The sequence below is a fragment of the Caretta caretta genome, chromosome 4, assembly GCF_965140235.1.
Source record: "Caretta caretta isolate rCarCar2 chromosome 4, rCarCar1.hap1, whole genome shotgun sequence".
In the NCBI taxonomy this organism is placed as follows: Eukaryota; Metazoa; Chordata; order Testudines; family Cheloniidae; genus Caretta; species Caretta caretta.
In genome coordinates this window covers 100691067-100706253 of record NC_134209.1, presented here as the reverse complement: position 1 = coordinate 100706253, position 15187 = coordinate 100691067, and the positions used below count along the sequence as shown (strand labels likewise).

General features: G+C 38.9%; 1 protein-coding gene across 1 annotated transcript in view; it reads right to left on the bottom strand.

Moving 5' to 3' along the window:
- The window catches only part of CHIC2 (cysteine rich hydrophobic domain 2), a 40907-nt gene that overhangs the window by 16705 nt on the left and 9015 nt on the right, over window positions 1-15187 (bottom strand). Inside the window, exons 2-3 of the mRNA XM_048848336.2 lie at window positions 10510-10564; window positions 10163-10318 (exon numbers count right to left, since the gene is read on the bottom strand). Coding sequence (XP_048704293.1) covers window positions 10163-10318; window positions 10510-10564 — 211 coding nt within the window. The remainder of the gene's footprint in view (window positions 1-10162; window positions 10319-10509; window positions 10565-15187) is intronic.

The window sequence follows — 15187 nt, the reverse complement described above, 5'->3', positions numbered from 1 at the left end:
GGGCCAGGGTGAGACTGAATGACTCTATAGCCTGGTGGCTAGGACACTGAGCTGGCAGGGTTCCAGTCCCTGCGCCAATGACTACTTAACAATTTCATACAAAGTAGAACAATTTCCACAGCAGAGATTGAGCAAGACCTACCAACGAATACCCTATAGTCAGGCACTCACCTGGGAGGGGGCAAATTTGGGTTCAAGTCTCTGCTCCGAAGGGTGCCACACATCCCAGGTGAGTGCCATCATAAAGAAGGGGAACAGGGGCTGTACCAGCACTTTTGTCACTCTAGTCTTTTTCTTTTTTTTTTTAAACACAGGAAAAAAAATAAAGTTAAAAGTGCCCCCAAAACAAAACATTTAATTCAACCAGAAACAAACTGTTCCCAACTTTTTCAATTTGCCAAAAATGCTAAGAACGGTCATTTTCAGTTTGGGTCAAACTAATTTTACCCCTCCTGCCAATTTTTCAAAACTGATAATGAACCAAAAAAACAAATCAGGTTATTTTCACAGCTCTAGCTACAGTACCTTTAGGACAGGTCCAGTTTGTTTCTTTTCTGCCTTCACCAATATACTCTTTTTTGCTTCCTTGTCATTAGGGCCAAAAGAGGACATTTCCTTTTATGCCAATGGGAAATATACCAGACTTATTTCATTCAAACATAAATCATTCCAGTGTAATTTATTAGTCTCATGTTTTTACAATCTCTGCTTCTCTGTATTACTGTATATTTGCTCTTCTTTTCTGTACTTTCAGTTTCAGACTGGTTAATTGCACTTTGCTGGGATTATAGCCATCACCATAAGTAGTGAACATTTTGACTATAAGCTCCACATCACTATTTAAATGTTTACTGATTTTATTTTTTTAAGCTAATGTTAGGGTCAACAAAACTTGTTTGGTTTATTTTTTCCATGTATTACATATTGTAGTTAGTTTATATCTAAAACATTTCAAATATTGCCATGATATGTAGACGTATATCCTTTATGGATTACTGTTAAGTGTTCAAAGGCATAATTCCAACATACAAATGCAATTACGTCAGAAAGATCAGTAAGTCGGCATTCAAAGTATGCACTATAATGTTTTGAAAAATGACTGCACTTATATTTAAAAGGCGTATCCTACACCTAAATTGAAATGTAAACAGAACTTTATTCAGAATACATAAAATTATGTTCTAATGTTCACATAAGTAGCATTCCTTACAGACTTTCTAGTATGTTGAATTTTGAATCCACTTTAAAACATTTTTGAAATATGAGAAAAATGAACCTTAATACGCAAAAGTTTATATATCACTGAATATATCTTGTAATTTACTTCATATTCGTATAGATGCTCTTTCATGCCAAAAATTAATATTTAACAAAAAAAGGTTGCAAAATAAAAAGACACTGACTCAGCCACTTACTCCAAAACCTCACTCATTTTTCTACTTCCCAAAAAAGCCTGGTAAAAAACAGACAGGGTCTTTGCAGAGTGCCCTGCAGTTTATTAAAACTGGGCTTTGATACTACAAAGGTGGGGTAGTGATTTCCTGAGCCAAGGACCCACTACTAAAATGCCCTGCCAGCTTTACATTCTTTTTAAAAGTCAGAGGACTGTTAGTTCATATGACTGTTGATGGCAGCTACCATGAAATCCAAAGAACAGAGACTCAGTAAGACTCAAAAACATTTAGGGCTTTATAGGACATTAAAGAAAAATACAATATACAACTGAGAATATTGAAAAACCTACAGATGCTTTAAAATAGTTGTAGACAGAACAAGCAGATAGTGATGAATCTATATTCTGATAAATATCAGCTGTATTGTAAGACAATGAAAACCAGTAAAACCACACAAGTGTGTTTATCTGGCTGAGATAAAGCCGGAGAAATCCAAAACAATGTTTTCCAAGCTTCTTCCACTACTCTTACTGTTTTACCTCTGGGGAATCATGAAAAACTGATCAAGATAAAACACCAAAACCAAGTCACTAGAAGTTGACATGAATCTCATTAGTTTATAGATCATGCATACTGGCATATTATGTCATTTTTCCAAATGATTCATGCAAATATCAGTGCATCTCCAATTGTAAGTTTTAGGTACATATGGACAATTGAAAATAAACCTTCCTCATTAACTTTTGACAAGTGAAATGTGTCAGTAATCTCCAGAAAGTTCCAAAATAATATTTTAACATTCAAGGAGAGAGACACACAATAAGAACGGCCATACTGGATCAGACCAATTGTCCATCTAGCCCAGTACCCTGCTTTCCAACAGCGGCCAGTGCTAGACGCTTCAGAGAGAATCAACAAAACAGAACAATTATCGAGTGATCCATCTCCTGTCATCCAGTCCCATCTTCTGGCAGTCAGAGGTTTAGGTACACCCAGAGCATGGGCTTGAGTCCCTGACCATCTTGGCTAATGGCCATTGATGGACCTATTCTCCATGAACCTATCTAATTCTTTTTTTAACCTAGTTATACTTTTGGCCTCACAACATCTCCTGGCAATAAATTCCACAGGTTGACTGTGTGTTGTGTGAAGAAGTACTTCCTTTTGTTTTAAGCCTGCTGCCTATTAACTTCATTTGGCGACCCCTGGTTCTTATGTTATGCGAAGGGCCCTACCAAATTCATGGTCCATTTTGGTCAATTTCACAGTCATAGGATTTTTAAAAATCAGAAATTTCATGGTGTTGTAACTGTAGGGGTCCTAACCCAAAAGAGTGAGTGAGTGTGTGTGTGTGTCGGGGGGATTGCAGTATTACCACCCTTACTTCTGTGCTGCCTTCAGAGCTGGGCCCTTGGCCAGCAGCCACCATTCTCTGTCTGCCCAGCTCTGAAGGCAGTGCAAAAGTAAGGGTGGCATAGTATGGTATTGCCACCCTTATTTCTTTGCTGCTGCTTGTGGGGCATGGCCTTCAGAGCTGGGTGCTTGGCCAGCAGCCACTGCTCTCCAGCCACCCAGCTCTGAAGGCAGTGCAGAACTAAGGGTGGCAATACCTTGACCCCCTACAATAACATTGCAACACCACCTCCCACAGCCCCCTTTTGGGGCCAAACTCCCAGTTTGAGAAATGCTCGTCTCCCCATTAAATCTGTATAGTATAAGGAAAAAGTATACAGAAGACCAGATTTCACGGTCTGTGATGCATTTTTCACTGCCATGAATTTGGTAGCGCCCTAGTTATGCGAAGGGATAAATAATACTTCCTTAGTCACTTCTCCACACCATTCCTGACTTTACAGACCTCTATCATATCCCCCCTTTAGTCATCTCTTTTCTAAGCTGAACACGCCTATTCTTTTTAATTTCTCCTCATATGGAAGCTGTTCCATACCCGTAATAATTTTTGTTGCCCTCCTCTGTACTTTTTCCAACTCTCATATCTTTTTTGAGATGGGGTGACCAGAACTGCATACAGTATACAAGGTAGGATGTACCATGTATTTATACAGTGGCATTATGATCTTTTCTTATCTATCCTTTTTGTAATGGTTCCTAACATTCTGTTAGCTTTTTTGACTGCCACTGCCCAGTAAATAGATATTTTCAGAGAACTGTCCATGAGGACTCCATGATCTCTTTCTTGAGTGGTAAAAAATGGTTACTTACCTTTCTGTAACTGTTGTTCTTCAAGATATGTAGCACATACCATTCCACTGTAGGTGTGTGCGCGCACCTTATGCACAGTGGTTGGAGATTTTTCCCTCAGCAATACCAGTCAGGGCAGTGCAAGCACCCTCTGGTGCCTCACGCCACTACACACACACCCCTACAGAGGGATGGACATGTGCAGTCACTTGGACTCCATCATTTTGCATGCATAGTTGAGATTATGTTCAATGTGCATTACTTTGCATTTAACAACATTGAATTTAATCAATATTTTGTTGCCCAGTCTGTTTTGTGAGATCCCTTTGTGTTAGGTGCTATACAAATACATAAAAAGAAAGTCTGTGCTCCAAAGAATTTACAATCTAACACATCTTGATTATTACTACTATGATGAGCAGTTGAACCAGCAAGGCTAGTCTACAACCAGTCCCCAGCACAGAAGGGCTAGTTCACACTCCCATTTTTAACATGTTTTAAGGTAAATTTAGTACTCCAGAATTCTGAGGGATTGAGAGCCCTGAAGATTGAAGTCTTCTGCAGGGTTTAATTCCTAAGTTTGTGTAAGTGGGAACATATCCCACCAAAAACAAAATGTGAAAGGTAGTGAACACATTTTAAAAAGAAGGATCATAAAAAAAAAAAAGCTAACAAGCTTGCCTTCCAACAGGTGAATTAGCAAACCCCTATTGTTCCTGTTATTACTTGGTGGTTGAACCAGCTTTTCTTGAAGCTAGATTTTTTTGTCGACTGACAAGAGAGGTGCTATCTCTGGCAAAGGATACATTTATCTTCTGTTTTTCCTCTGCTATCTTTTACTGTGCATCTTAGTGCCTTCCTTCTTACGACCACCTCCTTCTTGCAATGCTCCTGTCTTCTATCCCTTTTCCTCAAAATTTCCCTGCCAAGCTTCCTCCAAATTTTAATAGCATTAATTGGTAACTATTTTAGCATCTAATGGACCAGTGGGACCACCCAAAACAACCAGTTAGGGTAATGAGCAGGATACCTCACTCTGAAGCCCATTTATTTTACTCCTTGTTGGGGGATTACACAATGAGAAATGGGTATACAAGTTCCGATGGACAAAGAGGATCTGCCTGCAGGAGCTCAGTTCTGACCAAACCCTCCCTCACTAATGTTTGGACACAGTCCACATCTGTAACGATAACATCCCTCACACCTAGTTGCATAGGTACATTACACACAAGCTAAAAGCTTTCAGACCCTGTTACCACAGCAAGATTACGTTTCCTCGTGCTCATGCTCCATCAGTGGTCAGAATATATATTTGTACCTGTCTCTGTTGATCACAAGTGAAACAGAAAAGGAGGAACTTGGTGGTTTTCTTCTAGAGTCTGGGGTCAAGATACTGTGTTGAACCTCTAAAAGGTGCAACACTCACAACCTAGGGGAAAAGGGGGAACCTAAAGTGTACCTTCCAGATTCAGGGCTGCTCAGGGGGTCAGTGTGGACCCCAGCACATCTTCATCTTGGAGGCCTGCCTAAGCTATCACAGTCCGTTACCAAACCTCTATGGGAAGCAGCACTGCCCAGAATCTCTACACCCTGTGGCTCACACCCCCCGCATGCCCCACCCATCACCTTTCTTTCACGCAACTTACACCAGGGTTTGCAAGGCAGTTCTTGGAAGACAGCCTGTGGTTGTCTTCCTCAATTCTTGAATTCTCCCCCAGCCAGATCTGGGATTAAGGATCTCAGTTTGGAGGAGCATCCTTGTCCTTTCCAGTTTCTCTCTGAGGCCCTAAGTCTTTTTATTCTTCTCTGTGACAATCGTTTGGACAAACAATCAAGCTCTCTCAGTTCTACATTGCGGCTGTGTTGTCTCTGATGCATCAGCCGCTAAGATGCTCTCTGTTTGCTGCACTGTGCAGCCAGTGTGAACACATTGTTCTGCCACATCTGCACTCTTGCAGGCAGACTTTGTAAGTAAAGATCCTTTATTAGGTCCATCTATGTCCCTATTTTCTGGGTCTCAAACCTGAGCTAATGAGTCACTTTGCTTATCAGGTATAAGACAGAGATACCTGGCTGAACCCTCTTCATGTAACCAGATGTGTTTCTGGGTTATCTTCTGGTTCCAGTTTTGCTAAGAAAGAGACTGGATTTACTGGCAGCATGAGTGGTGCATGTGGGCAAACCCCGGAACTGCGGCAGCCATGCCTGTGGGTGCTGCAACCCAGGCTTGCTGTCATTGTTTCTGTTAAGTATCCATTTCACAGAGCTGCTCATTTTCCCTCCTTGTGCAAAGTGGTCTATCCTACCATTGACACCATCATTAAACGCATAGCTACCATCCTGCTCCGAACAGAATATATTCTCTCTCTCTCACTCTCCGCCCCACCCCCCGAGAGAGAGAGAGAGAATATATTCTGTTCGGAGCAGGATGGTAGCTATGTGTTTAATGATGGTGTCAATGGGAGAGAGAGAGAATGAGAATATATTCAGTGTGTGTGTGTCTCTCTCTCCCCCCTCTCCCTCCCCTCCGAGAGAGAGAATATATTTAGGGTGTGTGTGTGTCTCTCTCTCTCCCGCCCCCTCCCTCCGAGAGAGACAGACACAGACACACACACACCCCCAAACTTATCCCCTTGGTACACCTTGCCTTTATTGGTAACTCAAACAACAACAAACAGAACAAACCAGAGGTGCAACTTTCCGCAAACTTGTCAGTTTCTAGGATTTCCCAGCAGGACTCCTTTTCCTCCCAAACCCTACTTCCCTCAGTCTCCTATACTCCAACCTCTTCTATCCTGACTGGAGATAAGATGCATCTGTCAGAATAACTCAGCTATAATTTTGTGCCTCTTTATGCAGGGCGGAAGCACTTCACATTAGGATAATTACAAGGAAACCTGCATCCTTATTCAGAATTTTATAGCCTACCACCCTATTACATGTTGTTAATGACTTCCTGCTGCAACAGCACACTGAAGTTGATCCAATGTAGAGAAGAAATGGGTCAGATCAAGACTGCAGGATCAGCATGCCATGCATCTGTTTATCCACAGAACAAGTTCAGCCTCAGTAGTAGCAGTGCAAATTTCCCTTCCATTGCACCACAAGCCTAACTGCAAAAGGACATTTTGGGCTGAGTAGATAGTTCAAGCACATTCAGTCCATGGCATCTCTACTGAGACTGCCATCCAAGTGGTTAATCACTTTAAGATTTGTTTAATCACGATCAACTGTAATAGTGATTTGGGGGCTTGGACATATGACCATCTTGAACTAGTCTAACAGAAAGGAACCATGGTAGCTGATGACAGTTTCAAGCCCGGACAAAAGCCAAAGGTTTGACCCTTTTCCCACTGAAGTCAACTGGAGTTTTCAATTGACTCAAACAGAAGCAGGATCAGCTCTAATGAAGGTTTAATGTACCTTAATTTTATTTCGCATATAGTAAAACTGGTCTCAAGCAATCACTCAGGGGACTGACAAAAAGTCACTGCTTAACTAATAAAAGAGCAGAAATGGAGACACTTTGGGGAGGCTTCTTAAGACAGGAAGTTGCCTAATAAAGAGAGTCTCTTCTTCAGTCTTCATTATGTCCACCAACATATATTCTAAAAATGCTGGTAAGAGAAGCTGTTTTAAAAATGCTTTTTACCTACCAATACCTGTGGGTCTCAAGTGCCTGCATAGCTTCTGCAATATTTGAGGATATCACTAACATCTAATCCCAAGCAAGCTCCTTTAACTATTTTTGGTTTTAGTGATGTCATCAACCATAGCACAGAAAAAACAGAACCTCAGGACCCTGAACTATTTTAAAAGATAAGTGGAAGAACTCATTTCAAATTATTTTGGTTTTAATCTTAAAATCACAAACAAAAAACAGCCTTACTGCAATTTAAGAGCTCAGTTTTGATTTATCAGCTGAGAGAAGTGAGGTCTTACGCTCAGCTCAAAGGCATTTCTCCATTTGTCTGTCTGTAATATTAAAATCTTTGCATGCTGTGGGTAATAGGGGACCCGGGTATGGAGACCCAAAGGACCTGGGGGAGGAGAGGGGAAATAAGAGGGTACACAGAGCAACTGGCATGGGTGAGTAGAATGGGGGAAAAGCGACATGGGGGCTACGCAGAGTCCCTGGCATGGGAACGGGGGTTTGTATGGAGTCCCTGAAATAGAAGGGAATGGGAGAGTGGCACATAGACAGCTAGATGGGAAGGAATACAAGGAGCCCCTGGTGTATGCAATGTACTCAGCCTACAGAACCAATGAATCTCATTTAGAATCTGGAAAGAAGATCCAATACTCTGATCACAGATCACTTCATTTGACTTATATCTTTAAAAAAGGCCTTTTGAAATGAAAGACACTAAAACATCTGTAATCATTAGGACTGTAATCAGTTTGTCAGTATAATCAATACCTCTTCAAAACTTAAAACTCATTTCAACCAATATTTCCAAATAACAACAACTGTCTAATATTTTGACAAGAACAAACAGGATATTATGGAAAAGCTGAAGTAACAGAAGTTCTTGTATTTATTTGTATTGTTGAAAATTATTTTCTGAAGTAAAATTATTATTCTTGTATGTATAAAAATTCGGGCTGTCAAGAGATTAAAAAAATTAATCGCGATTAATCGTGCGATTAAAAAAAATTAATCGCAGTTAATCACGCTGTTAAACAACAACAGAATACCATTTATTTTAAAATATTTTTTGATGTTTACTACATTTTCAAATATATTAATTTCAATTATAACACAATACAAAGTGTACAGTGCTCACTTTATATTTTTATTACAAATATTTGCACTGTAAAAAACAAAAAAAATTATTTTTCAATTCACCTCATACAAGTACTGTAGTGCAATCTCTTTATCATGAAAGTTGAACTTACAAATGTAGAATTATATACAAAAAAATCTGCATTCAAAAATAAAACAATGTAAAACTTTAGAGCCTACAAGTCCACACAGTCCTACTTCTTGGTCAGCCAATCACTCAGACAAACAAGGTTGGGTACAATTTGCAGGAGATAATGCTGACTGCTTCTTGTTTACAATATCACCTGAAAGCGAGAACAGGCATTCTCATGGCACTGTTGTAGCTGGATATTTACGTGTCAGATGCGCTAAAGATTCATATGTCCCTTCATGCTTCACCCACCATTCCAGAGGACATACTTCCATGCTGATGATGGATTCTGCTTGATAACGATTCAAAGCAGTGCGGATTGACATATGTTTATTTTCATCATCTGAGTCGGATGCCACCAGCAGAAGGTTGATTTTCTTTTTTGGTGGTTTGGGTTCTGTAATTTCCACATCAGGGTGTTACTCTTTTAAGACTTCTAAAAGCACACTCCACACCTCGTCCCTCTCAGATTCTAGAAGGCACTTCAGATTCTTAAACCTTGGGTCGAGTGCTGTAGCTATTTTTAGAAATCTCACATCGGTACCTGCTTTGAGTTTCGTCAAATCTGCTGTGAAAGTGTTCTTAAAACAAACATGTGCTGGGTCATCATCCGAGGCTGCTATAACATGAAATGTATGCAGAATGCGGGTAAAACAGAGCCGGAGATATACAATTCTCCCCCCAAGGAGTGCAGTCACAAATTTAATTGACAAATTATTTTTTTCCACTAGCATCATCAGCATGGAACCATGTACTCCGGAATGGTGGCCAAAGCATGTAAGAGTCATACAAATGTTTAGCATATCTGGTATGTGAATACCTTGCAACACTGGCTACAAAAGTGCCATGCAAATGTCTGTTCTCACTTTCAGGTGACATTGTAAATAAGAAGCAGGCAGCATTATCTCACGTCAATGTAAACACTAACTTGTTTGTCTTAGCGATTGGCAGAATAAGAAGTAGGACTGAGTGGACTTGTAGGCTCTAAAGTGTTATTGTTTTGTTTTTGAGTGCAGTTATGTAACCAAAAAAAAAAATCTGCATTTGTAAGTTACACTTTCACAATAAAGAGATTGCACTTCAGTACCTGTATGAGGTGAACTGAAAAATACTACTACTTTCTTTATCATTTTACAGTGCATATATTTATAATAAAAAATAATAATATAAAGTGAGCACTGTGCACTTTGTATTCTGCGTTGTAGTTGAAATCAATATTGAAAATGTAGAAAAATATCCAAACATATTTAATAAATTTCAATTGGTATTCTATTGTTATAAGTGCAATTAATTGCGATTAATTTTTTTGAGTTAATCATGTGAGTTAACTGCAATTAATTGACAGCTCTAATAAAAATGTATACGTATAGCCATGCTACCTGAAACATTCAAAATAGCATGTACTTGCTTAAGTATACTAAACTGGTTCTGTTTAGTTTCCACTGTAATATTAAAGACTGATCTGCACACAACTTGCACTGAAATAACTAAATAAGTTTAAATCACACCTTTTTTCATTTTCCTTCTGCGTGGACCAGACCTAACACACAGAGTTTTGAAAATTAACAAAAAAACAATACACAAATGAATCCAATCACAATTTCCAGATTTACAACAGAGAATGCCAAATGATAATATAGTCCAACTTACTCTTTTACTGAGGCAAATAACTGGCCACATACTACAACCTAATGTACAGCAGCAACAAAGGCATCCACAAAGTAGCCATCGAACATTAACTGGAAGGTTCTTCTTAAGACAACTGTTAACTCTGCTGATGCTGGCTTTAAATTCCTCAGGTGCAACCTGTGAAGAAAGAAAAATAATCCAGTACTACTGCAATATAATGTAAATTAATGAGTATTCCTGCAAAGCTCAATTATATGTAGAAACCCAAATACCAACCGTTTCTAATAGCAAAATCTTGTTACCCAAATTCTAAGTTTTAGAGGCCGTTATAGTACATTTCTAATTGAGTCTTATCCATAGATACTCACCTTTCCAGTTAATGAAGAAGGGAATTCTGCTTCAAATTTGTTGCTCAGTCCAAATCTGGGGAAAAAAAAAGAAAAGAAAAAAAAGTAGATCATACCAGAAACACAATCATTCAATGAAGAGATTAACGAATACCACATCATGAAGGTTCCTTTGCACAAGCATTCAAACTTTAAAAAAAAATATCACATTTCCATCTGAAAATGTTGTACCTATTATTGTTAAAAGCAACTTCTAAGATTACCATAACTGAAAACGTTTAGAGGAAAAAAATCTGTCTTTTTCAGCTTGTTTACTCTGACATACACTTTTTATGTCAGAGGTTCTCAAACTGTGTTCCACGGACCACTGGTGATCCACGAACTCCATTCAGGTGGTCCGCGGATAGTTCCCTCTAAGGTGCACACCTGGGCAGCCGCACACAAGAGAATGAAGGGCCACCCACCTAACTAGTGGAGCTGTGCAGGCGTGGCTCCACTAATTAGGTGCCTGGACCCTGGAGAAGAAGCATATGTAAGGTGAGGTGGTGGCCTTGGGGGGAATAGGGGGTAGGGTGGAATGGGACAGTGGGGTGAAGGGGGGGGGGACAAAGGCCAATGTACTAGTCCTCATGTGGCCCTCGTGGTAATTTGAGTTTGAGAGCCCTGGAATAGAATAAGGTGCTTAAGAAAAGGTCTGTACCTTGACCAAGAAGTCTTACTATACATAACCCAGCTGGAAATCCATACTCAAAATTTCCTTTGGTCTGCTTTTCTCTAACCTAGGCTCTTGTTCTACAGTGGTATTGGTTGGGATCAGGGTGGATAAAAATCAATGATTTCTTTAAATCGGATTTTTTTGATAAAATGCTTTTTGAGGAAAAAAACCTATCTGAAAGATAGTTTTAATTAAGATACATTATAGCTCAAAGATATCTCATCATAGAATAGGGATTATAAATTCTGATTCTATAGTATGAGACAATATAGTCACATAATGTTTAAGAAAAGTTTGTAAATGAGTTCCAATAGTTCATGAATTAGGGACCCAATCTTATGCGGTTCCAGGGGCTTCTGTATAGATTATTTAGGTTAATCTTTCTATCTACGCAACGGGACTCAGTGCTCAGTCAAGAAGATACCATCAGAGATGCTTAGTTTTGCAGTTCACAAACTGTGGATTTTTGTCTCCAGAGAGAACATGCTTGTTAACAGCAAAAATGGTTTCAAATATATAAATAAGGGGGGGGGGTGAGGGGGCTGAGAAATAACAGACCTCAACCCTGTTGTCCCTCTGCAAATTTGTGTACACAGAGTCAATCCCTTACCTCTCTCTAAAAGTGCAAAGTTTCAAAAAGTTCAATGAATAGAAGATTGTTGGGGGCAAAATAGATCTGGACAAGGAGAAGAAGGCTGGAGATAAGTGTGAGAAGGGAGGGACAGGCAGTACAAACAAAAGTGAAACTGTTTGAGCAGCATATTCTAGAAGTCTTGAGGTCTTTCTTAGTGTAGCCTTCACTGATTTGAGATCTACCATACCATTCTCTCACTGGAAGGGAAAACCTATAATGGCAGCAGGCCGTAAAAGAGACCCAGTTTGGGAATATTTTAATTAAGTTCCTCTACCTGTGGGTAAGACAGGCATGCGTGCAAAATGCAAACAGTGCAACAAAAAAATGCAAGGCCTGGTTGCTCGAACGAAACAACATCATAAGAAGTGTTCCTTTTCAGGAGGAAGCTGTGCAGAAGATGATGAAAGGAACATATCTGAACATGCAGGATCTTCAGGTTGGTAAACTTTTTTATTTCATACTTCTGTCTTAAGGACTGCCTGTCTTCCTTCTGGACTATTCTTAAATTCTCACGTTTGAGCAAAAAATATAATTGTTACTCTATGGTACTATCATTTTAGATGCAGTTGGGATAAAAAATAAATAGAGGAAATAGACAGATCGTCCTTGTACAATTTCACCTTTGAAATAGTACTGAGTGTCAGTGAATGCAATGAGCAATATAGTAATAATAATTAAATAACTGCATTGACTTATTTTGTTTAAGAGAATCCATCCTCAATATACGGGATTCTCAAGACTATCCACCTTCAAGATCACCATCATTTTCTATAGTTTCAGAGTTATTTAACTGGGAATTGGTCCTGCTTTGAGCAGGGGGTTGGACTAGATGACCTTCTGGGGTCCCTTCCAACCCTTATATTCTATGATTCTATGATTCTATGATTATCTGCCAATGGTAGCATTTCAGTCACATCATGTATGTCACACAGCCACAGCATATCACCTGTAGCAAAAAGAAAAAAAAAAAACCTCCATCATCCAGAAACAACCATAGCTAAGTGTGATAAGAACCAGCAGATTACAAAAAAGAGGTAATTGATGAAAAAATTGCCCGGTTTGTTTATTCAACAAACTTTCCTTTCTGTATGATTGAGAACCCACACTTCATTAATATGGTTCAGTCATTAAGACCAGGATACAGTCCACGCAACAGAGCAGATGTTGCAGGCAAATTGCTGGATAAAGTGTATGAAAGAGAAATTGAGCGGTGTGTAAAAGGTCTAGAGGATAAAATTGTACCTTAGTCTTGATGGGTAGAGCAATGATCCTGTTGTATGTGCTTGTGTGACAACAGAAGAAGGGAATGTCTTCCTTACAGAAAAAATTGATACATCAGGGAAATGCACACATAGCAGAATACTTACAAGAAGTAGCAGTAAAAGCTATAACAAACTGAAAAAAAATTCAAATGTTTCGTACGCAGCCTGGTCACAGACAATGCTGCAAATGTCTCCAAAATGAGAAGAAATTATTTAGCAGAGAGTCCCAAGCTAATAACATACGGTTGCAGCGCTCATTTGATGCACCTCCTAGCCAAAGACTTCAGTGTTCCAGAAATAAAGGCTAATGTTGTTGAAATGGCAAACTACTTCCGTAACAACCACTTTGCAGCAGCTGCTCTGAAAAAAGTGGGAGGAACCAAGCTAATTCTCCCACAAGATGTACGATGGAACTCAGTAGTGGACCGTTTTGAGCACTAGATCAAGAACTTGCCAAATCTGATGACAGTTCATGAAAAAACAGATGGCACTGTCACAGCCAAAGTTCTCAGCATTGGGTTTAAGAGAAATGTCGAACACATGCCGAGTACCCTGAAGCCTATTTCTGTAGCCTTGAACAAAATGCAGGGAAATAGCTGTTTTATTGCTGAAATTTGGAAGGAACTGAGTGAGATCTTAAAAAGAGAAATATGCAATGACAGAGTTAAATTACAAGCATTAAAAAAACAAATGGGACAAGCACTATCTCCAGCTCATTTTCTTCCAAATATTCTCAATACTCAGTACCAGGGCCAAACCTTAACTACTGAAGAAGAGGAGTTGGCTAGGACATGGACATCCAGAAATCATCCCTCCATAATGCCAACTATAATAAACTTCAGACCTAAGGGTAAACCATTCAAGAACTGTGTGTTTGCTGATGATGTTTTAAAGAAAGTCAGACTAGTGAACTGGTGGAAGTCACTTAAGCACTTGGATTCAGAGACTGTTGAAGTGATAATCTCACTTTTAACAGCAGTAGCTTCTTCTGCCAGTATAGAAAGAACATTTTCTTCCTTTGGACTAATTCATTTCAAATTGAGAAATAGTTTGGGACCTGAAAAAGCAGGAAACCTTGTTTTTCTTTTCCAGATTATGAAGAAACAGGAAAATGAAGGTGAAGACGACTGAGTTAGCTGCAGAAGCCAATATTTTAAGTTTCTCATGTTGACCTGGTTGACATAGTCAATTTAATTTTTGTTGTTGTTGTTTTTAAATATTTCATTTAACTATTTTAGTTAAAAACAATTTGAACAAAAACAAACCTGATTTTAAAAAACTTGAATGTTTAACTACATTCAAAAATTCATATGCTTGTTTTGTTAAAATATTATATGCTTGCTGTTGAAGAAAAAAATCCAGAATACATAATGTTGTTGTTTTAGTTAAATACAACAATTTAAATGTCTCTCTGGTGATGTTCTCCTCCTAATACAGCATGGCAAGAAAATCCTCCAAATATTAATGATTAACTTGTTGAACTGGAGATAGTTCACTTCCCAATGCTTTCATAAATATCTGCTTCAATTACCTTTTGTAAATGAAATAACCATCATTCATTCATTTTCTGATATAACTGTAAAACTAATCTGAAAAGTTTTCAAAATAAATCACTTTAAAAATGCATAGTGTGTACCTTCTAAAAACTAAACATACATCTATCTCTGAGTTGTGAAGAATATGTATTAAGGTTATAACAACCAACAAGAATGCACTTTTATGTAGAAATCCATGATTAAATAGAGTCTTCCTGACTAGCGATTTAAATCACGATTTAAATCAAATCCACCCTGTTTTGCACATTTAATAGAATGGTCTCCAAAGATACTTAAACTTAATTCAATAGGTTTTTCAAAGATCTTGCAGAAATTGCCATCTCTCTCACACCCACAATTAGTGACTACCTGTGAAAAGTTTGGTTTCAGTGACTTTCCTAGCATCACATAAGGTATGTCTACACTGCAGCTGGATGACTAGACTGAGCCTCTGCTGCTGTAGCAACATCCACACTGCTATTTTTAGTGTGCTCAAGCCCCACTATTGCAACTCTATCTACCTGGGCATGGAGACTGCAGTGTAGACATACCC